Source organism: Natator depressus, chromosome 2 (genome assembly GCF_965152275.1).
Source record: "Natator depressus isolate rNatDep1 chromosome 2, rNatDep2.hap1, whole genome shotgun sequence".
Taxonomy (NCBI): Eukaryota; Metazoa; Chordata; order Testudines; family Cheloniidae; genus Natator; species Natator depressus.
In genome coordinates, this window is record NC_134235.1 from 67,819,459 (window position 1) to 67,841,905 (window position 22,447).

At 45.6% G+C, this 22,447-nt stretch overlaps 1 protein-coding gene and 1 long non-coding RNA gene across 3 annotated transcripts in view; one reads left to right on the top strand and one right to left on the bottom strand.

The window, feature by feature from the left end:
- Nucleotides 1-1,047: 1,047 nt before the first annotated feature.
- On the bottom strand, nt 1,048-4,067 carry LOC141982370 (uncharacterized). The gene is made up of 3 exons (XR_012638043.1): nt 3,381-4,067; nt 2,188-2,400; nt 1,048-1,479 (listed from the first exon to the last, which is right to left on the bottom strand). It is a non-coding gene; the product is annotated as an uncharacterized LOC141982370 (long non-coding RNA).
- Nucleotides 4,068-4,171: 104 nt separating this feature from the next.
- TCEA1 (transcription elongation factor A1) overlaps nt 4,172-22,447 on the top strand; it is a 56,986-nt gene continuing 38,710 nt past the window's right edge. The window contains exons 1-2 of one of the 2 annotated variants that reach the window (XM_074944374.1): nt 4,172-4,496; nt 7,684-9,069. In XM_074944374.1, the coding sequence (XP_074800475.1) occupies nt 7,827-8,813 (987 nt within the window). In that variant the 5' untranslated portion in view covers nt 4,172-4,496; nt 7,684-7,826 and the 3' untranslated portion in view covers nt 8,814-9,069. Of the gene's footprint in view, nt 4,497-7,683; nt 9,070-19,107; nt 19,171-22,447 lie in introns of those variants that run through there. The other variant, XM_074944375.1, reaches the window with a different exon arrangement.

Consider the following 22,447-nt stretch of genomic DNA (forward strand, 5'->3'; position numbering starts at 1 on the left):
GGGAAAATGGCAGCTGCCAGCAGCCTGTCTACACTAGAGCTGCTGCTGGTGGAACTGTGGAAGAGAAATTTTAAGTAATAAGTCTAGAATAGACACAGCTCATTAAGACAGGAAGTGGTTGCTACCTAGACTAGGGCATAGTTTCCCAAAAGGTTTGGCCCCATCCACATTCAAAGCTGAGTTAAGCCTGAATCAGTCCAAAACAATGTTTTAAAGGGTTTCAGCAAACATGGTGTAAGCCTCAGCCAGACTTGCTTACTTAGAATCAGAGAATATCAGGGTTGGAAGGGACCTCAGTAGGTCATCTAGTCCAACCCCCTGCTCAAAGCAGGGCCAATCCCCAATTTTTGCCCCAGATCCCTAAATGGCCCCCTCAAGGATTGAACTCTGGGTTTAGCAGGCCAATGCTCAAACCACTGAGCTATCCCTCCCCCCCTAAAAACTTTTCAAAATCTGGCCCTTTTCTCAGACAGGCCACTTGACTGTTTTTCTTAAAAATTCCCACCTTTGCTACCACTGGTGGAAAAACAAAGTCAGCTATAGGCACAGCCTCAAAACTATTTCCTGTCCCAGTAACTGCACAGGCAGTAGCCCCACTCTAGCCTAGCTGCTGTCATTTGAACCAATGTATCATTTCACCTGTCTTAGCCATGTCTACACTACAAACTTATGTCAATGCAAGTTATGTCAGATACACCCGCCTCAGTACATTGCTTGTGTGTGTGAATACTTGTCTCCTTGCATCAGGGGTGCGTGCACTCACCAGGAGTGCTTGTATCAGCATAGTGCTGTGCACCAGGGATAGGTATCCCATGGTGTATGTTGAGACCTAATAAAAATGAATTATGTTCCAAATAATAGAACTTTATTCTGCAACAAAATCAGTGCAAAAAAAGGGCAATTTGAAAACAGATATAAAAAATGTAATTTAGTAAATTTTATTAAGAAAACAGAAATTATGAAGGGGAAAACATTCATATCTATTTCAACTACACATACACTAACCTGTGAAAGCCACAGTTAGTGTACCTGAAGCTCTGTTTGTCTTTAATTTCCCCTGGAGTGGACGGTTAGGGGTAGTGCAACAATCCCTGATGCCCCACAAAATATGTGTGTGTGGGGGGGGATTTTGGGAGGTCCTGATATTGAGTTCTCAATGGGCTGCAGAGGGAAGCAAGCCCAGGATCTATAGCATCCATGTTTGCAGCCTGAGAAGCCTCATTATGTCTTGGTGCATCTCCCTCCTTTTCTTGCTGGGACTCTTGAGCCTTTCTCCTCTCCACTCTTTCCTTCTCCAAGCTGCCTACAATGTTCATTCTGCAATGTTCATCCCTTGATGTGCTCATGGTCCAACGCTGCACTGGCTTTCGGATCTCACTGAACTTGTCATCCCAAGTCCTGTTCTTTCTCCTCCTTATCTGACCTGGGTGTTCTGTGGGTGTGAAGGGGGAAACCCTAAAGGCTAGGCAATGGCAACTGCTGAAGATAAAACACACAGAGGTACCATTGTCAGTGTATACATTAAAGAAAGCAAAACTTAAGATGCTGATCTCACTTCTCTTGCTCCCCTGAAGTTTTAAGCACTACATTCTCACTTCTTCTTGGGATTGTTTGTGCACTGTGCCAGTCACAGCACCAGCCAGTGACTGTGGCCTGCCTGGAGTTGGGGAAATGACAGGGGAATTGCTCAGTTGCATGATTCTAGTAGAAAAGGGCACTGACACTGAAAGTTGGCACTGTTTTCCACAGGTGGTGGTGATTTATTTCACATCTGAGGGTAACAAAGGCAGAGAGAGCACAGACCTGTATGCTGTTAGTCTGTGTACTGTAGTGGTGCCTGCTGAACTTATTGCTGAACGGTTTGGGAAAGCATCTTACCACAGAGGAAGAAATAAGACAGCCCTCTCTACAAACTGTTGGCAGAGGATTTCAGAGTACTTCTATGAAAGTTTCATTGTGACCTCTCAGGAGGATTCAAGGGCATCATGTGCCCAGAGTACGTAAACAAACTGCTCCACGTGGCCACCCCCTGCCTAAACCTATAAGGGAATGAGAAGCAGATAGCAACTCTACCTCTCTTGGTTGTACCACTACCTTTTCTAGCATGAGTTAATTAATGAAAAGTCAAAACATGTATCCTGCTACTTTAGGAATGCCACCTCTGTAATTGAAAATCTATCTACTTACCCTTCCCTTACATTGGGCTCGACTGGTGAACTGACTAGACTGCAGTGGGGTCAAAAACAGGTCCTGGCTTGCTGTGTACCTGGATCCCCTGGTCACCTGTCTCCCATTATCCTCCTCCTCATCCACTACCACCTCCTCCTCCTCTGTGTTCACAGCAGGCGTCTGTGACTCAGGCTCCTTGCAGATATCCATGCTGCTGTGGGGGTGGTGTCTCTGTTGAGTATAGCATGCAGCATGACACACGTAGTAAAAGTGCAGGTCTGCAGCTTAGTATCACATCCATTCGTTGTCCTCCCTGGCCTTCTGGTATGCCTGCTGCAGCTCCTTGGCGACACTGCTGCTAGTCCCTCTTGTACCCCTTTTCCTGCATCTGCTGAACAATCCACTCATAGATGTTGATATTTCTAGGCTTTTTGGAGCTGTGCCTTCATAGCCTCTTCTCCCCATATGACCAGAAAATCCAGTATCACCTGTCTACTCCAGACATGAGTGTGCCAGAGCATGGAGCCAGCATAATCAGCTGGGTTGTTGCACTCAACAATGGAGAGCTGATAGGTGTGTTTGCCAAGCTGGGCAATCAGGAAAAACGAGTTTCAAAAATTTGTGGGGCCTTAAAGAGGCAGGGGGAATTCTGGTTTCCATGACCCCTGAGCAATGGAATTCACATTGATGACCAGAGCAGTCCATGTGAGGCACTGTAGGACAGCTGCTAGAGTACAGTTAGGGTCAAAATAAGTAACACAGGGTCTATGCTTGCATTGCATTCACCTGAGTACATTGATTGTGGCTTTAAGCCGCTTGGGGAGATGGTGTTACTATGTCGGAGTAAGGGGGCACTTATGTGGTTGGGAGACCAACTTAAGTGTACATGCGCAACTAGATTGACGTAAGCTGCCTTGAATCGACCTAACTTTGTAGTGTAGAACAGGCCTCTGTGTAGCCGACAAGAGGAGAGTTAAAACACACTGTGGCCAGTCTACACAAGAGCTAAGGTTGGCAATTTCCAGACTAGTGTGGACACAAGCTCCAGTCTCAGGTTTGGTCTATACTAGTCAGGTTGTGCTCCCACTGATGTAAGTGCCCTACTCCACCAACAAAATGACAAAATAACTCCACCTCCATGAGAGGCATAGGGCTTATGTTAGTGTAATTAGGGCAAGGCAGTGTCCATGTATACACTAAGGGTTACTTACCTCAGCTGTTGGCTGTCATTCTTGTGAATTTCATGACTCCAGCAGGGAGCCATGAAATTGACCAAAAAACCCAAACAAAGAGGCTCACAGCTCCGGTGTCACCCTGAGGTGAGTGGGGCCTCCAGCTAGAGCGTTGCTGCTCCTGGCTCCCCACTCCAAGCCAGGCTGTTGCCTCCATACTACCCTTTTTCAGTCAGTGAAAGCACTCCTGGCAAGGACGGGCAGCAGGGACAGAAGGAGGGTAGTGCGGACAGGACCGCATTTACTACAGTGGCTGTAGGTGGACTTAAGTTTGTAGCGTAGAGATGCCCTTGGTGAAGTAAAACCAACAAGGGGAGGTGAAAGTGGCTTGCTGGGAATCCTGCTCCCGACCAATCAACAAGCAAGGCGGTATGGGGCTTGTGGGGAGCCTCCTTCTCTTCCGGGCAGTAACAGCGCTTCAGGGCAGAAACGCGGAGCAGCCGTTCGTCCTTACAAGCGAGCGTTGTGACGAGCCGTCCGGGCACCCGGGGCTGGAGACTGCAGCTCGCGCACCTGCCCGGGCCCAGCAATTAGCGCACCGCAGGGGGCGGGGGAACTGGCTCCCCACGGCTCTGAGGAGCGGGGTGCGGAGCTGCCGCTGTGTAGCGCGGGCCACGGTGCCTGAGCCGACCTCTGCGCGCGGCGCCGCCCGGCGGACGCACCGAGCGAGCCGGAGTCTGGGCGGCGGCGGCGGCGGCAGCCCTCGCTCGCCGCTGTGGGGGCAGGGCCCGCGCCGCTAACCCCGCCTTTCCCCAGCTTCCCCCCCCCTCCGCCCGCGCGGGTGGATGCTCTCGGGCTGCCTCAGTGAGGTCTGCCTCCCCTGGCTGGTGCTTGATGAGCGCTGCCTGGCGCCGGCGCCGCCGCTCGGGCTGCTGGGTTCATTTGTTATCCGGCGGCCTGGCTCCATTTCTGCACTGACGGCCCTGAGCGGCTGCGTCCGTGGCCGGTCCCCTCTCGTCTCTCGGCTGCGTCCCGCAGGCCCAGCCCTCGCCGCGACGGCCGGGCCCCACTCGGGCCTCCGCAGCCATGAATACAGAAGACGAGATCATCCGCATCGCCAAGAAGATGGACAAGATGGTGCAGAAGAAGAACGCGGTGAGCGGCCGGGCGGGGGGAACAGCACCCCGCTCTCCTCCCGCGCGCGGCCTCCGCCCTCTTTCTTGCCAGAGCTTGGGGCCCCGGCGCTCGTCGCGCGCCACTCTCTGTCTCCTCCCCCCTCGCACGGTGCCTCGCGCCCAATTGTGAGGCCCCGCGCTCGCGCACGCCCCCAGCCGTCCCCCGAAGGTGCCTCGCGCTCTTTCCCCCCAGTCTCCTGTCTGGGCGAACTCGGTCTGCTCCCGGTGCCCGTTCGGAGAGTTGAGAGCCGGATTGGTCCGTAAGCCCCGCCGCTGAGCCGGGCGCTGCAGCGCTCCGGCACCGGGTCTCCTCTGGCCAGCCCCGCGCGCCTCCTGTGCTGCTGAGGGGGCTTGTTCCAGCGTGTGCGGGCCGGGGACTCTTCTCCCCTCCCAGAGAAACCCCCCTGCCCCGCGTGGGCTGTGCCCGGGCCGGGTCACCAGGCGCTGGTGGGCTCAGGGAATACGAGCCCCTCGCTAGCTCCCCAGCAGCCAGTGAACGAGCCAGAGCCGCTCTCTGCCCGCCGCCGCCGTGACCGGCCCGGGAGCGAAGCAGCAGGCTCGATGGGCTTGGGGAGGGGACGCTCAGCAAGTGGCGGGTTCGCCGGGGAGCCCCGGTGAGGCCTCGCAGCCCGGGCTGGCAGACAGGTCGGATGACACACGTTGCCTTCCATCACGAGCATGTCACGTGAGGCGTTAAAACCCGAACTGAACAACGGAGAGAGTAGCTGTGACGCTGGGGATTAGCTGTACCAACCCTCTGACACGGCCCCCAGCACAGCATAGGCTGGCAGCTGAGCCAGTTCATATTTTTTACTCTGTGCAAATGCTAAAGCTAGACGTACTTACTATGTTAATAAAAACAAGTAGCAGCTCGTCCCGGATGAATGGAGGTGGAGTTTCACAGAACGCTTGGATCCCAGTGGTTAGCTCAAATAGAAAGCAAGGTTCTCTAGGGTTAAAGATCTCAGTTTGTTCATGTGAAGCAACGCGTAACTTGGGCAGTTAACACGGAATGCTTGTCCCATGTCACTGCAAGATTCCAGGGACAGTTCAGGTGAATTACGAAGCTTTGAGAAATGATACCATCCTTACCATTGGTAAATACCATTGGTATTTTCTGTATGGACTAGTAATTCAGACAACAGTATTTAAAGTTAGATTTTTGTGTTTAACGAGGTTGTTAAATCCTAAATCTCATTGAGTCTTCAGCAATGAGCTGACTGGGAATCCTCTCTAAAGAATTTTTCTTAACTAGATGCAGTGTGGAAAATTTTGTTTTCTGTCTAAGGTGTATCCTTTCCACGGTTGCTCTTCCTAGACTTATCTGTGTTAGAAAAATTACTTGTTGCAGGGAACGTCTTGCGGTTTGACTGGTGCTGAACTCAGTCTAACTGTGACTGTAGACCAGGACAAACTATGTTCATGTACTGTTTCAGTAACTTAATCAACCCTATCAGTTAAACCAGGTTCAGCACCAGTGTAGCTAGACCTGTTGCTGACACCCATTGGTGGCAACAGGTAGCTTTCCTAGTCTACACAAGGTTCTTGGGTCTGACTGACATTTTTCTAACAGGATGAATATTCTCAGTTTTTCTCTCTCTCTCTTCCCCCTTGTTTATTCATTTGATGTTTTCTTTTTTTCTGCTCCCTGCTTATTTCATTCCACATGCACATGTGGGTGTCAAGGGCAATAAGCACAGATAGTTACAATAATACCCTCAATTACAGGAAGAGCACCTGGATTCAATTCAATGGGTTTTTCTTTTCTATGTTTTCTGTAATTTTTTTTGCAAATTGTAAGGTCTCTCTGGCAGGTTTTACTGTACCTTACAATTTGCAAAAAAAAATTACAGAAAACATAGAAAAGAAAAACCCATTGAATTGAATCCAGGTGCTCTTCCTGTAATTGAGGGTATTATTGTAACTATCCTTTCCTAGTCTACGCTATCAGGAAGGGATGATTTTATTTAACCTACCATTGAAAATCTTTCTCTATGGCTTATAACAGAACATTGAGCTGTAGTATCCCAGTTGTCTGGAATGTGACTTGTGATGAATTGAAAAGAATAACATCAACATGGACATCCACTTTTCATGGGTAGACTATTAGTACTCTGTTAACAATAAATTGGCTTGTTAAATTGCTGCTGTGCTGAACTAATATATTCACAGTATGTCTACACTACGAAATTAGTTTGAATTTATAGAAGTCAGTTTTTTTTAGAAATGGATTTTATACAGTCGATTGTGTGTGTTCCCACTTAAGAGCATTAAGTCAGCAGAGTGTGTCCACGGTACCAAGGCTAGCATCGACTTCCGGAGCGTTGCACTGTGGGTAGCTATTCCCACAGTTCTCGCAGTCTCCGCCGCCCATTGGAATTCTGGGTTGAGATCCCAATGCCTGATGGGGCAAAAACATTGTCGCGGGTGGTTCTGGGTACATGTTGTCAGGCTCCCCCCCGCGTGAAAGCAACGGCAGACAATTGTTTCGCGCCTTTTTTCCTGGGTTACCCGTGCAGACGCCATACCATGGCAAGCATGCAGCCCCCTCAGTTCACCGTCACCGTATGTGTCCTGGGTGCTGGCAGACACGGTACTGCATTGCTACACAGCAGCAGCTCATTGCCTTGTGGCAGCAGACGGTGCAGTACGGTCATTTAGTTGGGGATTGGTCCTGCTCTGAGCAGGGGATTGGACTAGATGACCTCCTGAGGTCCCTTCCAATCCTGATATTCTATGATTCTGTGACTGTTAGCCATCGTCATCGTCTCCTGGGTGCTCTTGGTCGACCTCGGTGAGGTTGGTCGGGGGCGCCTGGGCAGACATGGGTGCTCCTGGCAGACTTTGGTGAGGTCTGTCAGGGGCTCCTGGACATAAATGGGAGTGATTCCAGGTCATTCTCTTCTTAAGTTTGGTCTCATGGAGATTCAGTCTGCCTGGAAACGACGACGGCTACGGTCGTACTGCACCATCTGCTGGCGAGCACCCAGGAGACGACGACGGCTAGCAGTCGTACTGCACCATCTGCTGTTAGCCTACCCCTTGCTCCCCCCTCCCTTCCTCTGTGAAAGCAACGGCCGACAATAGTTTCGCGCCTTTTTCTGTGTGGGTGCCATATTGCTGTCAGCATCGTCATCACCCGCCACTGCCACTCTGCTCTCCTGCAGATGCCATACCACGGCAAGCATGGAGCCCGCTCAGATCACCGTGCCAGTTATGAGCATTGTAAAGACCACGGACGTTATTCAGCAGTGTATGCAGAACCTGCAAAAGGAGGCAACGGCAGCACAGTGACGAGAGTGATGAGGACATGGACACAGACTTCTCTCAAAGTACGGGCCCTGGCAATTTGGACATCATGGTGGTAATGGGGCAGGTTCATGCCGTGGAATGCCAATTCTGGGCCCGGGAAACAAGCACAGACTGGTGGGACTGCATAGTGTTGCAGGTCTGGGACGATTCCCAGTGGCTGCGAAACTTTCGCTTGTATAAGGGCACTTCCATAGAACTTTGTGACTTGCTTTCCCCTGCCCTGAAGCACAAGAATACCAAGATGAGAGCAGCCCTCACAGTTCACAAGCGAGTGGTGATAGCCCTGTGGAAGCTTGCAACTCCAGACAGCTACCGGTCAGTCGGGAATCAATTTGGAGTGGGCAAATCTACTGTGGGGGCTGCTGTGATCCAAGTAGCCAACGCAGTCACTGAGCTGCTGCTATCAAGGGTAGTAACTCTGGGAAATGTGCAGGTCATAGTGGATGGCTTTGCTGCAATGGGATTCCCTAACTGTGGTGGGGCCATAGACGGAACCTATATCCCTATCTTGGCACCGGACCACCAAGGCAGCAAGTACACAAATCAAAAGGGGTACTTTTCAATGGTGCTGCAAGCACTGGTGGATCACAAAGGACGTTTCACCAACATCAGTGTGGGATGGCCGGGAAAGGTACATGACGCTCGCATCTTCAGGAATTCTGGTCTGTTTCAACAGCTGCAGCAAGGGACTTTCTTCCCAGACCAGAAAATAACCGATGCGGATGTTGAAATGCCTATAGTTATCCTTGGGGACCCAGCCTACCCCTTGCTCCCATGGCTCATGAAGCCATACACAAGCAGCCTGGACAGTAGTCAGGAGCTGTTCAACTATAGGCTGAGCAAGTGCAGAATGGTGGTAGAATGTGCATTTGGACGTTTAAAAGCCTGCTGGCACAGTTTACTGACTCGCTTAGACCTCAGCGAAACGAATATTCCCATTGTTATTACTGCTTGCTGTGCACTCCACAATATCTGTGAGAATTAAGGGGGAGATGTTTATGGTGGGGTGGGAGGTTGAGGCAAATTGCCTGGCCGCTGATTACGCACAGCCAGACACCAGGGTGGTTAGAAGAGTACAGGAGGGCGCGGTGTGCATCAGAGAAGCTTTGAAAACCAGTTTCAGGAATGGCCAGGCTACGGTGTGAAAGTTGTTTGTTTCTCCTTGATGAAAACCCATCCCCTTGGTTCACTCTCTTTCCCTGTAAGCCAACCGCTCTCCCCTCCCTCCTTCAATCACCGCTTGCAGAGGCAATAAAGTCATTATTGTTTCAAATTAATACATTCTTTATTTATTCATCACTGCCAAGGTAGCCCGGGATGGGTCGGGGAGGAGGGAAGCACCGGGTGGGGTGGGGGAGGAGTGAAAGACAAGGCCACACTGTACTTTAAAACTTATTGAATGCCAGCTTACTGTTGCTTGGGCAGTACTCTAGGGTGGAGTGGTTGGGTGCCCGGAAGCCCCCTCATTGCGTTCTTGGGTGTCTGGGTGAGGAGGCTATGGAAGTTGGGGAGGAGGGCAGTTGGTTACACAGGGGCTGTAACGGCGGTCTGTGCTCTTGCCTTTCCTGCAGCTCAACCATATGCTGGAGCACATCAGTTTGATCCTCCAGCAGCCTCAGCATTGCCTCCTGCCCTCTGTCAGCAAGCTGACCCCACCTATCATCTTCAGTCCGCCGCCTGTCCTTGCGTTCATATTGTGCTTTCCTGGACTCTGACATTGCTTGCCTCCACACATTCTGCTGGGATCTTTCAGTGTGGGAGGACTGCATGAACTCAGAACATTTCATTGCGAGTGTGTTTTTTTTCTCCTTCTAATCTTCGCTAGCCTCTGGGATGGAGATGATAGTGTGAGTGTTGAAACATTTGCAGCTGCGGGAGGGGGGGAAAAAAGGGAGAGTAGTAGTTAAAACCCCACATTTTAGAGAACAATGGGTAGACTCTCTTTCTTTCATGGTGAACCTTGTTGTTAACGTTACATAGCACATGTGCTTTCGGTACAAGATCATATTTTGCCTCTTATATTGAGGGTCTGCCGGTTTGGTGTGAGAGATCACACACGCAGGGCCGGGCAACAGAATTCGGCTTGCAGGCAGCCATGGTAAGCCACAGTCTTTTGGCTTCTTTCACCTTCATAACGTGGGAATGGTTTTAAACAGCAGCGCCCTCATTTCCCACACCAAGCAGCCGTTGGGCTAGCCATTTAAAATGGGTTGGCAATTTAAAAGGAGGGGCTGTGGTTTTCGGGCTAAAATGCAACACAAACCCAACTAATTTCCCCCCCCCCCCCATACACCCAATTCTCTGGGATGATGGCTTCACCCCTCCCCACACCGCATGGCTAATAGCAGGGAAGATTTCTGTTCAGCTATAGGCACGCAGCTCAGCAGGAACGGCCACCTCTGAATGTCCCCTTAATAAAATTACCCTATTTCAATCAGGTGACCATGAGGAGTGACCATCCAGGAGAGCTTTATGGAGATGTCCCTGGAGGATTTCTGCTCCATCCCCAGACATGTTAACAGACTTTTCCAGTAGCTGTACTAGCTGCGAATGCATCCCAAGTCTTCAGGGCAAATTAATCATTAAACATGCTTGCTTTCAAACCATGTATTATATTTACAAAGGTACACTCACCAGAGGTCCCTTCTCTGCCTGACGGGTCCGGGAGCCCACCTTGGGTGGGTTCGGGGGGTACTGGCTCCAGGCCCAGGGTGAGAAACAGTTCCTGGCTCTTGGAGAAAATGGTTTCTCCACTTGCTTGCAGTGCGCTATCTTCAGCCTCCTTCTCATCTTCCTCGTCTCCAAAATGCTCATCCCTGTTGCGTGATAATCCATTGCTGTAGTCAAAGTAGAGGGGTGGGGTAGTGGTGGCTGCACCCCCTAGAATGGCATGCAGGTCATCATAGAAGCAGCATGTCTGGGGCTCTGACCCCGAGCAGCCATTTGCCTCTCTGGTTTTGGGAAGCCTTGCCTGAGCTCCTTAAGTTTCACATGGCACTGCTGTGGGTCCCTGTTATAGCCTCTGTCCTTCATGCCCTTGGAGATGGTTTTAAAATGTTTGGGCATTTCGTCTTTTGGAACAGAGTTCTGATAGCACGGATTCGTCTCCCCATACAGCGATCAGATCCCGTACCTCCCGTTCAGTCCATGCTGGAGCTCTTTTGCAATTCTGGGATTCCATCATGGTCACCTCTGCTGATGAGATCTGCACTCACCTGCAGCTTGCCACGCTGGCCAAACAGGAAATGAGATTCAGAAGTTCACGGGCCTTTTCCTGTCTACCTGGCCAGTGCATCTGAGTTGAGAGCGCTGTCCAGAGTGGTCACAATGGAGCACTCTGGGATAGCTCCTGGAGGCCAATACCGTCGAATTGCCACCACACTACCCCAAATTCGACCTGGCAAGATTGATTTCAGAGCTAATCCCCTCGTCGGGGGAGGAGTACAGAAATCTATTTTTAAGAGCCCTTTAAGTCGAAAAAAATGGCTTCGTCGTGTGGAGGGGTGCAGGGTTAAATCGATCTAACGCTGCTAAATTCGACCTAAATTCATAGTGTAGACCAGGGCTCAGCTTAATCAACAGTAGTAATATGTAGTTTTTTCAACTGGCAGCAATCATACAAGATTGCATTGATATACTACGCTTTATAACATGCAACACCTGACACACATCTCAGATACGTTATATTATTCCTCCAATAAGATTGTAATTGAAATGTGTGCTATTCATTATTCGGTTGCACCTTACCTGTAGCCTTAGTTAAAAATGTGTACCATTTATTTTTATATAAGTGTAATGAACGTACTTATTGAAATGCATAAGAGCAGGTGGGCAGAGGTAATGTTGCACATACGAATTTTCAAAATTCAAGGACAGTTCAGTAAGTTTAGAGAAGAAAAGGTAAGAGGAAGTATTCTTACTAGATTTAAATGGCAGCTCCCTTTAGTAGAACAGACCATTACTGTGTAACTAACTTGACAAAGGTATTCTTTAAAAAAGTTACTTTAATTTTAAAAAGTTATAGGTTTTAAAACAGTCAATGCAGACATTTTTCCTCTGATTGTCATTTGATTAATCTGGGTGAGTTGTGTGGGGATATTTTTTTGTTTTGTTTGTAAACTGTACTAGCTTGATATTGAGACTTGTTCCTCAGTTATTGAGGGTGTCAACAAATCAATTGTGAAAAGGGAGTATGGTTTTTAAGGATTTTACATGGGAATAAAGTTACTTTAAAAGTTTATTTGCCTTTTCAGGTGGATGGCTGTGCATGACCAAGATGAGATTGTAAGCATAGGTCCTTTCACCAGTTAGCAGATTCAACTGAAATTTTGAACTGCTTTTTTTGTGCAGAAAATTGTGTTGCTACTTCATGAAATAGTTGCTGTGACACAGCGTTTTTTGACCTCTTTCGTACATTACCTCTATGTTAAAACAGAAATAGTGTTGGGTTATTTCTGTCACAGAGTCCTCGGGGTGTAACCTGGACTGTGGCACCTCTGAGCCCTCCAAATTCAACAACCTGCAGTGTCCCGATCACATTGTGATAAGCTACAACCCTCTGTCGGGTACTCCACTTACACAGCCATCCACAGCAGGGACGCATCCAACTGAGTTATATGAATGATCTCCCAGCCACTCATGAACCATCAGTAGAGAGGTTTCAGCCAATTTCCACCCAGCTCCAGCCCTACACCCGAGAACTGTGCTGTCTTGAACTGCTCAGAAGCCTGCTCATTACTTAGTTCACCACTTTTTCATAGGAAAGTGGACCTGCACCAGCCATTGTAATTTGAACTAAGCTTCCCCAAACACTTCAACCAAAAACACACTGTTTTAGGTAAAATACAAAACAGATTTGAAGTGTTTATAAGTAGCAGGCATGGAGATCAAAGTTGGTTACCTAAGAAATAAAAATAGAAATGCAATCTAAATTTTGACTTTTAACAGACTAAGTAAGATTTGAATCCTAACAGATGTTACAGGCACTTTACAGTTCCTCAATACGCAGACTAGACTTCCTTCCAGGCGACCTTCCGGGGGTTGAGATGGGAGCAAGGGGAAGAGAGGCCAAGTGATTATGTCACTGTCGCTCTTTTATACTTTCTTCTAGCTGCTAGAAAGATCCTTGCTGTGACATGGGTTAATCCACCCCCATGGCATATGTTTGGGACCGGATTAACACTCCTGTGGGCTTGGGGCTATTAGATTTTGTTGGGTCCCTGTGTGCAAGTCTTTTTTCAAATTTAAAACAAAACGATCACAATTGTGGCATTGAGGCTATTAATGCAGTACTAAACTTGCCTTTTAATTAACATAAAGACGTTCTGTGGTTACATTTCAGTCTTAAAACCTGTAGAATATAGTTAATTCAAAATAACCTACTTCTTACCTTAGAACAGCTGTCATGTTAGTTTCTTTCTGGGAGGGAGTTTGGGTGCAGGAGGGGGCTCCAGGCTGGGGCAGAGTGTTGGGGTGTTGGAGAGGATGAGGGATATAGGCTCTGGGAGGGAGTTTGGTGCAGGAGGGAATCCCAACCTGGGGCAGGGGGTTGGGGTGCAGGAGGGAGTACGAGATAGAGGCTCCAGCCGGGAGGCGCTTACCACAGGCAGCTCCCAGCTGGTGGCGCAGCAGGGTGCAGGTAGGCTGCATGCCGTGGCCCCACGCCACTCCCGGAAGTGGCCGACTGCTGGCACGTCTCTGTGCACCCCTCAGGGGAGGGGGACAGCGTGTCTATGTGTGCTACCAGCAAGCGCTGCCCCCGCAGCTTCCATTGGCCAGATCCTGGCCAATGGGGGCTGCGGGGATGGTGCTGGGGGTGGGGATAGTGCGTGGAGCTGCCTCCCCCACCACCAGGGGCCACAGAGACGTGCCAGCAGCCGGCCACTTCCGGGAGCTGCGTGGGGACACGGCATGCAGGCAGTCTGCCTGAACCCTGCTGTGCTGGGGCCCTCCTCAGCTTGGGGCCCTGGGCTGCAGTCCCTAAAGCCCCTGTGTTAATGCGGCCTTGCGTATGTGCCTTCTCTGAGAAACCTCTGGGATAGTGGATTCTTTTTCATGGGCCACCAACCCCTGTCTGGCTCTCCTTTGTTGCAACTGAAAGGCTTGCTGTGGGTATCTCCCAACCTCACAACATATTTCAGCAGCATGTATAGCAATACTTCATAACTTCACATACAATGGTAGTATATACAAGTCAACAGGATATTAATGTTCAACTGATCAAGACTTAAAATGTGTAAGTCACAAAGTATACTTTGTTCAAAACAATCATAATTATATGATAGTGGTGAATATGGGGGTTCCACAGTGCTACTTTGAGGTACAGTGTTACAATCCCCTCTTTTTCCCCCACCTCCAGTCTAGCCATAAAGAAAGGAAGGGTCGTAATGACTTCATGAATAACTCTAACAGTACAGCACTAACATACATCTTAACACCAGGAGAAGATGCTGATGACTCTTACTTAGACTTTTGCCTCAAGTATAATTCAACAGATTACGAAAACATGTCTGAAGCTAGACCTTTCAATGATATCTGAAATACCAACAGTTCAGTGTAGAACTTCACCTCCTGTTTTGCTCATCCCCAGCGTATGGAAAATGTCTAAAGTTGGCCAGAGGTTTCCCAGGTGCCATACTTTTGGGCAGGAGGGGCGGAGTTGAGTTGTGACTCTCCATTGTACTTCAAATCAGAGAAAAGAAGGCCTGTAAAGATTACAAAAAATAAAAAAAAAAAAAATTAAAAGTTCAAGGATTTATACTTTACCCTTTATTTCTTGGAAGACCAGTCCTATGGGTGACTGAGCAGCCAGCTCTGTTAGTGAACAGATACCAAGGCAGCGAAACCTGACAATTTTTAATTCAATTCTCAAAAGACTTCAATTTTTGTTTTCTTTTGTTAACACTTAATTCTAATCAAAGGGGCGAGGGTGGGGGAGAGAGAAGCTTTCTCAATTAAAGATTCACCATCCCTGCCCTTTCAAGCAAGAGTCTGAGAAAGTTCTCAATTGATATTTGTAGTCCCTTCAACAGAGACCTTCAGCAAAAAAACAGGAAAACTATTTTTAAAACTGAAAGTTGGATTTGGTAGAAATGTTAATTGCAAATTCTTTAGTTTGTGTGCACATTCCCTAGCACATTGTTAGCTGTATTCCACTGGTATCCACAATCAGTATTCGTACAAAGAGGATCTGAGAGTATTCCTATCCTCATGGGTTCTGCTTTTGTCTTTGATATATAGATCTAAAATAAACAGATCACCACACACAACTAGCAGGTCCTTATCTTTTGTGTAGCATGAACCCATGACAAATAGATATTTGGCATACCAAAATTTAGGAAATCAAGGATCAGACTTATCTAATGAAAAGTCTTTGCATGCAGTACAATTACAAACATTCCTTAGTGTTGTGGTCTCTTATTGTATTTATCAACAGAGCTAGCCAAAATTTGGTATTTCAGTTTCATGGGAGATTTTGACTTTCCTGCAACTGGGAATTTTATATATATAATGAGTTTTAGAAAAACCAGCATATGGGGTTTCTGAAAGGAAGTGTGCCTCCTGGGAATTCAGCTGCTGCTAACTGAAATTGACATGGTTATCAGGTTCACTACTGCCCACCACTGCTTAACAGTGGTGAAACTGTCAGGGGTCCTATGTCAGTTTCAGTAGCAGTTGCCAAGGCTTCCAGGGTCCCCCACTCTGAGGGAGTCTATATGGTGGAGCTGCCTGAGAGCTATGGACCTGGAAGCCTGTCCCAGGGCTTCCAGGCTCCCTACTGTGGAGCAAAAACTTCTGGGCTTCTGGCTCCTTAGGAGGTGGGAAATTGGAGGCTCTGGGGCAGCCTGTGTAGAGGGGCTATCCCAGAGCAATGGACTCTGGAAGCCCCAGGTTCGCGGTAGCCTGTCCTGCAAGTTTCTAGTGGAAACTGTCTGGCAGGCAGGGTTCCATTGAAGTCCTACCTTTGGTTCAACAAAAGTTCTTTGAAGCTGAAACGTTTTGTGGAATTTTCTGATGAAACCCTGTTTAGTTGGGAAATAGGCTCTTTTTAACAGGCCTCTTTGGATAGTCTGTGGTCAACGTTTTATGCAAATAATGCTTTAAGGTATGGATACGTTCAATCTCAAAAATATAGTCAAACACAAAGTCTTAATCATCACCACTAAATGAATCTGCAGTCAGAACTTAGCTGACCATTTTGTTGATAATGGGTAGATGCAAAATAAAACCCAACTTACTCTTCTATAGTTTCATCGGTTGTGCTGCACTAAGAAGTAAACTTTTACTTTTGTCAGCTAAGAGATGAGGTGTAAAAAGTTAAATGTTCAATTAAACATGTCAGTATTATTTTTTTGCAGTCATCATTGTGTAATAAACAGAAACAAAATCAAAGTGGGAAAGGGAGAGTGAGGCTGAGAGAGTGGGATTGTGCTAATGAGCTAGAAGGAGAGAATGCTGTGGGATACAGCTCTGGACGGCTATGGTCTGGGAGCAGTGGGAAGGTGATGTACTTGGCCTTGTAGAACAGCCACTGTCTAACCACACCACACAGGAGCAGAGTAAGCTATGCTTGATAGAGGTTTGCTTAAATGCAGGGAGGAGATCTAAACAGTCTAAGGCCTATGCTACAAACTTACATCAGTACAACTATGGTGCTCAGGGATGTAAAAAATCCACACTCCCTGAGCGACATTATACCGACCTAACTCCGGGTGTAGACATGACAACTACACTGACAGGAGAAGCTCTTCCATGGATATAGTGGTGTCTTCGCTACAGCACTGTACAGGCAGACAAGCCCTACGTTTATTTATTTATTTATTTTTGAGGTGTCTAGAAAGGAGGAGACTTGCAGAAGTATATAGGATCAGTGGTTAAAATAAAATGGCCCATAATCCAAAGAGGATGAGAAATAACGAGGGTATAATGTAAAAAGTGAATTGTTATAGGGACTGGGTAGCTGTACATCCAGGTTATTAGTGACAATTTTTAGAATCTGATAACTGTTGAGTCTTTGAAATTAATTGATTTGTCTAGTACCTAGTGGACAGGTGTCTGTATCACAAACTATAGATTGCACTAATTGGCTGTTTGTTAGCGGAAAACAAAACTGAATAGACCCTGAACTACACAGGAAAACTCAAGTACACTTAAATTCCTGGAGATACTTCAGGTTCAAGAAGGAGGTATAATGAGAAGGTGTGGGAGACAGATTGCACTGTCGCTACCTCTGCTGTATTATATCCGCAGAAAAAGTCTTTTGGCCTCCAAGCCAGGCAGTCTGACATTTCTTAGCAGCAAAGGGTTCATTTTAAAACAGTGCATTGCTTGGAGATGGTGGTTAAGTGTATAGGTGTACAGAATCAGAAGGCTGCTTCTTTAAGGCTTCTGAATCATGAGTACAGAGGTGAGATACAGTTGGGCCTTCCCTCCCCTTCTTTCCTTTCCTTGTGCTCCCTTTCCCTTCCCCCTCAAAAAAAATGACATGGAATTTAGTATAATTAGTAATAAATATAAAATCTGTATCACGAGAAGTTTGTTAGAGGATTTGTTAATGAATGTTGGCAGCTGATTATCATACTTTACATGTATCTAGCCTTTTTCATCCTTAGGAAAACACTAGACTTTATGGAAGCATTCAGATATTTGGCGGGTTATATATTGGGAGATCCATTTCTGTAAACCTTCTTTTCAACAGAGCTTCTAAACTTCACAGGACAGGAGTTCTCCTTTGTTAGGAACCAGGGGAGACTAGGCAGAGATTTGCTCAGGATCCACCTTGCATGCTGTTCCTTTGTAGCACCAATTAAGAGCTCATAAGCATATAGTATCGCTGGGTAAAATAAATGACTTTGGTTAACCACAATCTTGTTAGCTGAAGTTTGCCTATATATAAAATACAAGTCAAATGTAGCCATTCTGGGATGGGAGCCACCAGCACAGTACACTACATTAAGGTGAAAGGGGAAGATTTTGTCCAAGATATGTGGGCAAACACCCAACCTTGATAAAACTGCAATGGGATCCTTAATGTCCATGCATCTCAGAGAGAACTTTTTTTTTCCCCTCCCCTGGAGTGTGACTAAAAGTGACAGCTTATTCAGTCAATCTTGCTTCCTCAGTGTATTCAGAATAATAGCTGCTTACAGTATTGACTAAAGTTTAGGGGTATTTTTTTTTAAACTGTTAGTAGGTCTAACCTCAGTGCAGCATAGTTGAGTGAACTGTTCTGGAGCATGCATCAACTACAAAATGAACTAGGTGATGAATCTACATTAGTGATACATGAACCAGAAAAAACTCAGATTCCAGGTTGAGTTTGCAGTGTTGTCCACTGGAGAGAGAGAGTTTTCACATGTAAACTGATTAGATTTGATTTAGTGGGATTAAGACAAGTATGGATCCATGCTCTGCAATTTATAACTTTTAGGAGCAGAACCTCATTTTAAGGTTTCGTCTGAAAGATCCACTTGCAGTACATGCATGGGATTTTGGGTATTAGATTGGAGATGAATGTAGTGATAAGAGTGGTTGCAGATAGCTATAGCTTGAAAGAAAGCCCTCATTCAACTTTTTTCACTTGCAGAATTTTTGAGTGATTTAGAAAAATAAACACTATCCCAAGGGGAAAACTACACTTGTGTGTAGTAAAATACTGTAATCTGGTTACCTGTGTTTGATACCTTTAAAGAAATATATTCTACCCATGCCAACATAATTCCAGTTAGAAATATTTCTGGGAGAGGAACTGGTTACCTAAGGATTGGTAATGGGATGTATAGAGCCTTCATCTTCAGGTTGCTTATTCTAATCTAGCCCAGTTCATTACAGACTGAAACATGCTGCTGTGTGAGGTCTGTCTGGGGAACTTGAGTGAAATGAGTCTGCTGTAAATCCACTTCCCAAGGTATAAGTATTGATGTGACTTTAACCACTCCCACAAATGGCGTTACATGGTAATCTTAATAGAGAGACCAGAAACTAAATGGTGTGGGACTAAACTGCTCTCACCCCCAAGATAGCATCTCTGAACTGGGGTCGAGGCACATTGATGGTAAGAGTCTGGAGAGACTTGCAGTGTCACTTCTTGTGCTAAGCTTGTTCTGTGGATAAATAGGATTTAAGTCTTCAGAGTTATCAATCTGGAACCTTTCACAAAACTAAAACTTATACCGTGGGAGTTTAAAGAGAGATCACTTGTGTTCTGCTAAACATTTTAGAAGTTAACTGTGTAGGAAATAAAATATATTTTGAATAATACTTTTATGCATGTTTTACAGGCTGGGGCACTGGATTTGCTAAAGGAGCTTAAGAATATACCTATGACCCTTGAGTTGTTACAGGTAAACCTTTTACATTGCTGTTATATTTTAAATATGAGCTTTTAAACGGCAAAAATAAAACCTAAGAGATTCTTAGATTCAGATCTGAGGTCCACCAGAATATTCTCTGTTCCTTGCATCAGTGTACAGTTGAAAAGGTTTCATTTAGATTACAAGACCTTTGGGGTAGGGAACTGCCTCTTTGCCTGTCAAGTACTGTACACCTGTGCTGCTTTGCAAATAATAAAACAATATATTGTCCATTTACCTAGACTGACTCTTTCTGTCAGTTTGCATGCACCACCATAACTGGAATACACACAGACAAACCATCTCAAAGAACCATAGTTACTATGTGGTCTTTTCCTCCACACCAACTTATGACAACTCTTTTAGATTAGCTCTTGTCCAGAAGCAAGCCCTTGCAGATGCTTTTAAAACTTTTCTGTTTCAGTTATATGGGCTAGAAAGATTGTGCATTGAGGCACAGCCCAAGCAAAAGGCAGCTTATCAACTATGTCGGCCTGTGAGTAGGGTGTCTCAGAGATGTATATTGGAGGCAAAAATCTGCTGTGCTCTTGCACTAAAGAAGGAGAGAAACCTATTACAACCCTTTATAGGTGTAGCATGCTCTCTCCCTCTTGGATTTAGTCAGCTCCACCGATCAGATCATAAGTGAGTGGAGCCACAGTTTTACCCTGCCCTGCATTTGTTCACAGGGGGGATATGTTGGGTACGCAGCCCCTTCCTGCTTTCCCTGTATCTAAGTCTGTGAATAGGGTAAGTCTTATACAGCTATGCAGGAAGGTGTGGGGGAGCCTAATATTCCCTTGCTCCCCCTTGCATCTGGGTGAGGTGAGAGTGGTGTACAATCTAGCTCTCTTTTTGAGCTTTACCTATTTTCCGGTATGCCTTTAATTGAAAACTAGGCTTTAAATGGGCCACAAGTAATCTTTCATCGAGAGGGGAAAAAAATCTTTGATGATGAAATTTTCCAGAATCTGCAAAGCTCTTGGCATTGTCCCATGAGGAAGCAACACTTAATAATTGTAGCTCTTGGTAACAAGTGCTATAATTAAGGTTGGAGGATTGTTTCAAGTACAACTCAGTTTTACTTGCTTATAACTTTAATAGAATGCTTTCGATAATCTAGTTTCAGCCAAAAAATGAATTTTTCTTGGTTGTAAGTTTAAAGTAAACCCTACTAGCTGTGTCTGAGTTATGAAGCTGAATGGTTTTTTCCCCACTCTGTTAAGAGAAGAATTTCCACACTTTATTTGTATGATTAAGAGCAGATGGACTATGAAACTTGCATGTTACTCAGCAGTGAATAAGCTCTTGGGCTAAAATAGTTGGATGTATAATAATTGTGAAAAACTCAATAGGCAGCTAAGATTTTTACCAGAGTCTAATGAAGGCCTATCTCCTTTGTGACATTGCAGTGCACACTGCCGCTGTGACAATTTGAGTTAGAGGCGTTGTACGTAAAATGCAGTCTCTCCAAATGACACTTTATCATTATGGTTGCACAGATGATAATTGCATTTCCTGATTAATTTTAAGGTTTCAGTGGCAGCGCTAGCCTTGCCATGTTGTACATCCTGTATATTTTGTGGATTACACTTATAAATTATATTGTTGCTCTTTACAGAAAAGGGATTTGAAATGTCCACATGCATCCAATGTGGATGAGTTAACATTGCAGAAAAATACCATCCATTTTTAAAAAGTTTTATATTTGCTACTTAACATACTAAATGCAAAGAATTTTATTAGCTATGAAAGTCTGTGAAGGATCCAAAAGTGCTTTACAAACTATGTATAAATTCCTCTACTGCCAGAGTCCACCCATCTATGAGGTGGGAAGATGGTGGCCATATAGATAAACTGGTGCACAGTGCCATGATTGATATAGATAAACTGGTGCACAGTGCCTGAGGTAGGATGGAGAAACTTTGACCAAAACCAGCAGGACAAATTCCTCGCTTAGTGCAAGAGACCTTCAGGGTCCATGTGGATTAAGCATGGTCTTTGTTTTTAACTGCATCAAAATTGATGAAACAAATTGATGACTGGGATTCCAATTCATAGTTCCAAAGAAATATCGATTTCATACCTGATACGTACATTGCTAACCTATCTCCTTTGCCTCTCTATTGCGGTAAATTGGCTTAAATGATCAAAGAAGGAAATGCCATACTTTAAGGCCAAAAATGCCAATCTGTTGTGCCAAAACATAATTTATAATTCTCAGTTTCTTGTTGCTTGTAACTTTATATTAAGCTAACATTTCAGATTTGACTTAATCATGGATTTTTCTTATGGTTTACATATAAGGTTAAGATACTGGAAAAACCCACCAAACAAAATAATATAGTGTTCTTTGCTCTCTGAGCTGATAGGTAGCTCCCTCTTAGGGAAGGATGGCACTATCACTGTCCAATGGATTCTGCCTCTCCTATCTTACCTGATGCTTGTAGCAGTGTAGACTCCTTCTGAGACATTTATGGGATCTATAAAAGAAAGAAACTCCTCCTCACCACATTTCTCCCTCCCCCCCCCCCCAAAGAAGTATAAAGATTGGAATATCTTTGGAAAAAATCACGGTGGATAGTTTACTTCATTGGTTAAGTAATAAAGTGCTTAATTTGTTAAGACTTTGAGGAAACAAGCCAGATAGGTTAAGATTTTGATCACTGCTCTGTATAAGCCATATCATGCTACATTTTGACCAATGCATTTCTCTGCCAAACATGCCTCTCATTTCCTTTAGTCTAAAATTTAATAATTACACTTTTTTTTTAAGTCAGAGATTTCCCAGTTCTGAGGCCTGAGGTTATTTGATGACTTTCCTTTACTAAAACCTTGCAGGAATCACCTGCTTAGAAACTTGAGCAGTTGTCCTATTCCTTGTTGCTTACAAAAATGTGGTACTGGGATTTTGATTGGGTGAAGGGCATGGGGTAGAGGAACAAATGTGTAACACTTCCAATATAAATAAAAAAAAAAACCCTCTTAATTTTCTCTTTAAAGAAGAAAAATAGTAATACCAGGCCATTACAAGGTTAAATAGAATAAATAGTCATAGCAGCTAGATCCTAAGATGTTTGAAGGTCTCTTTTCTTTGATAAGAATACAAAAAGCAATGCAAAAAAAAGTAAGCCTATTAAAAGCAATATGAGAAATATACATTGCATTAATGGCTTAAATGACTCGAAGTAAGAGTAACTGAACCTTTGTTAAAACTTGGCAATAAAGACAGGATAGCATTATATAAGCAAGGTTGGTATTTTTTTTT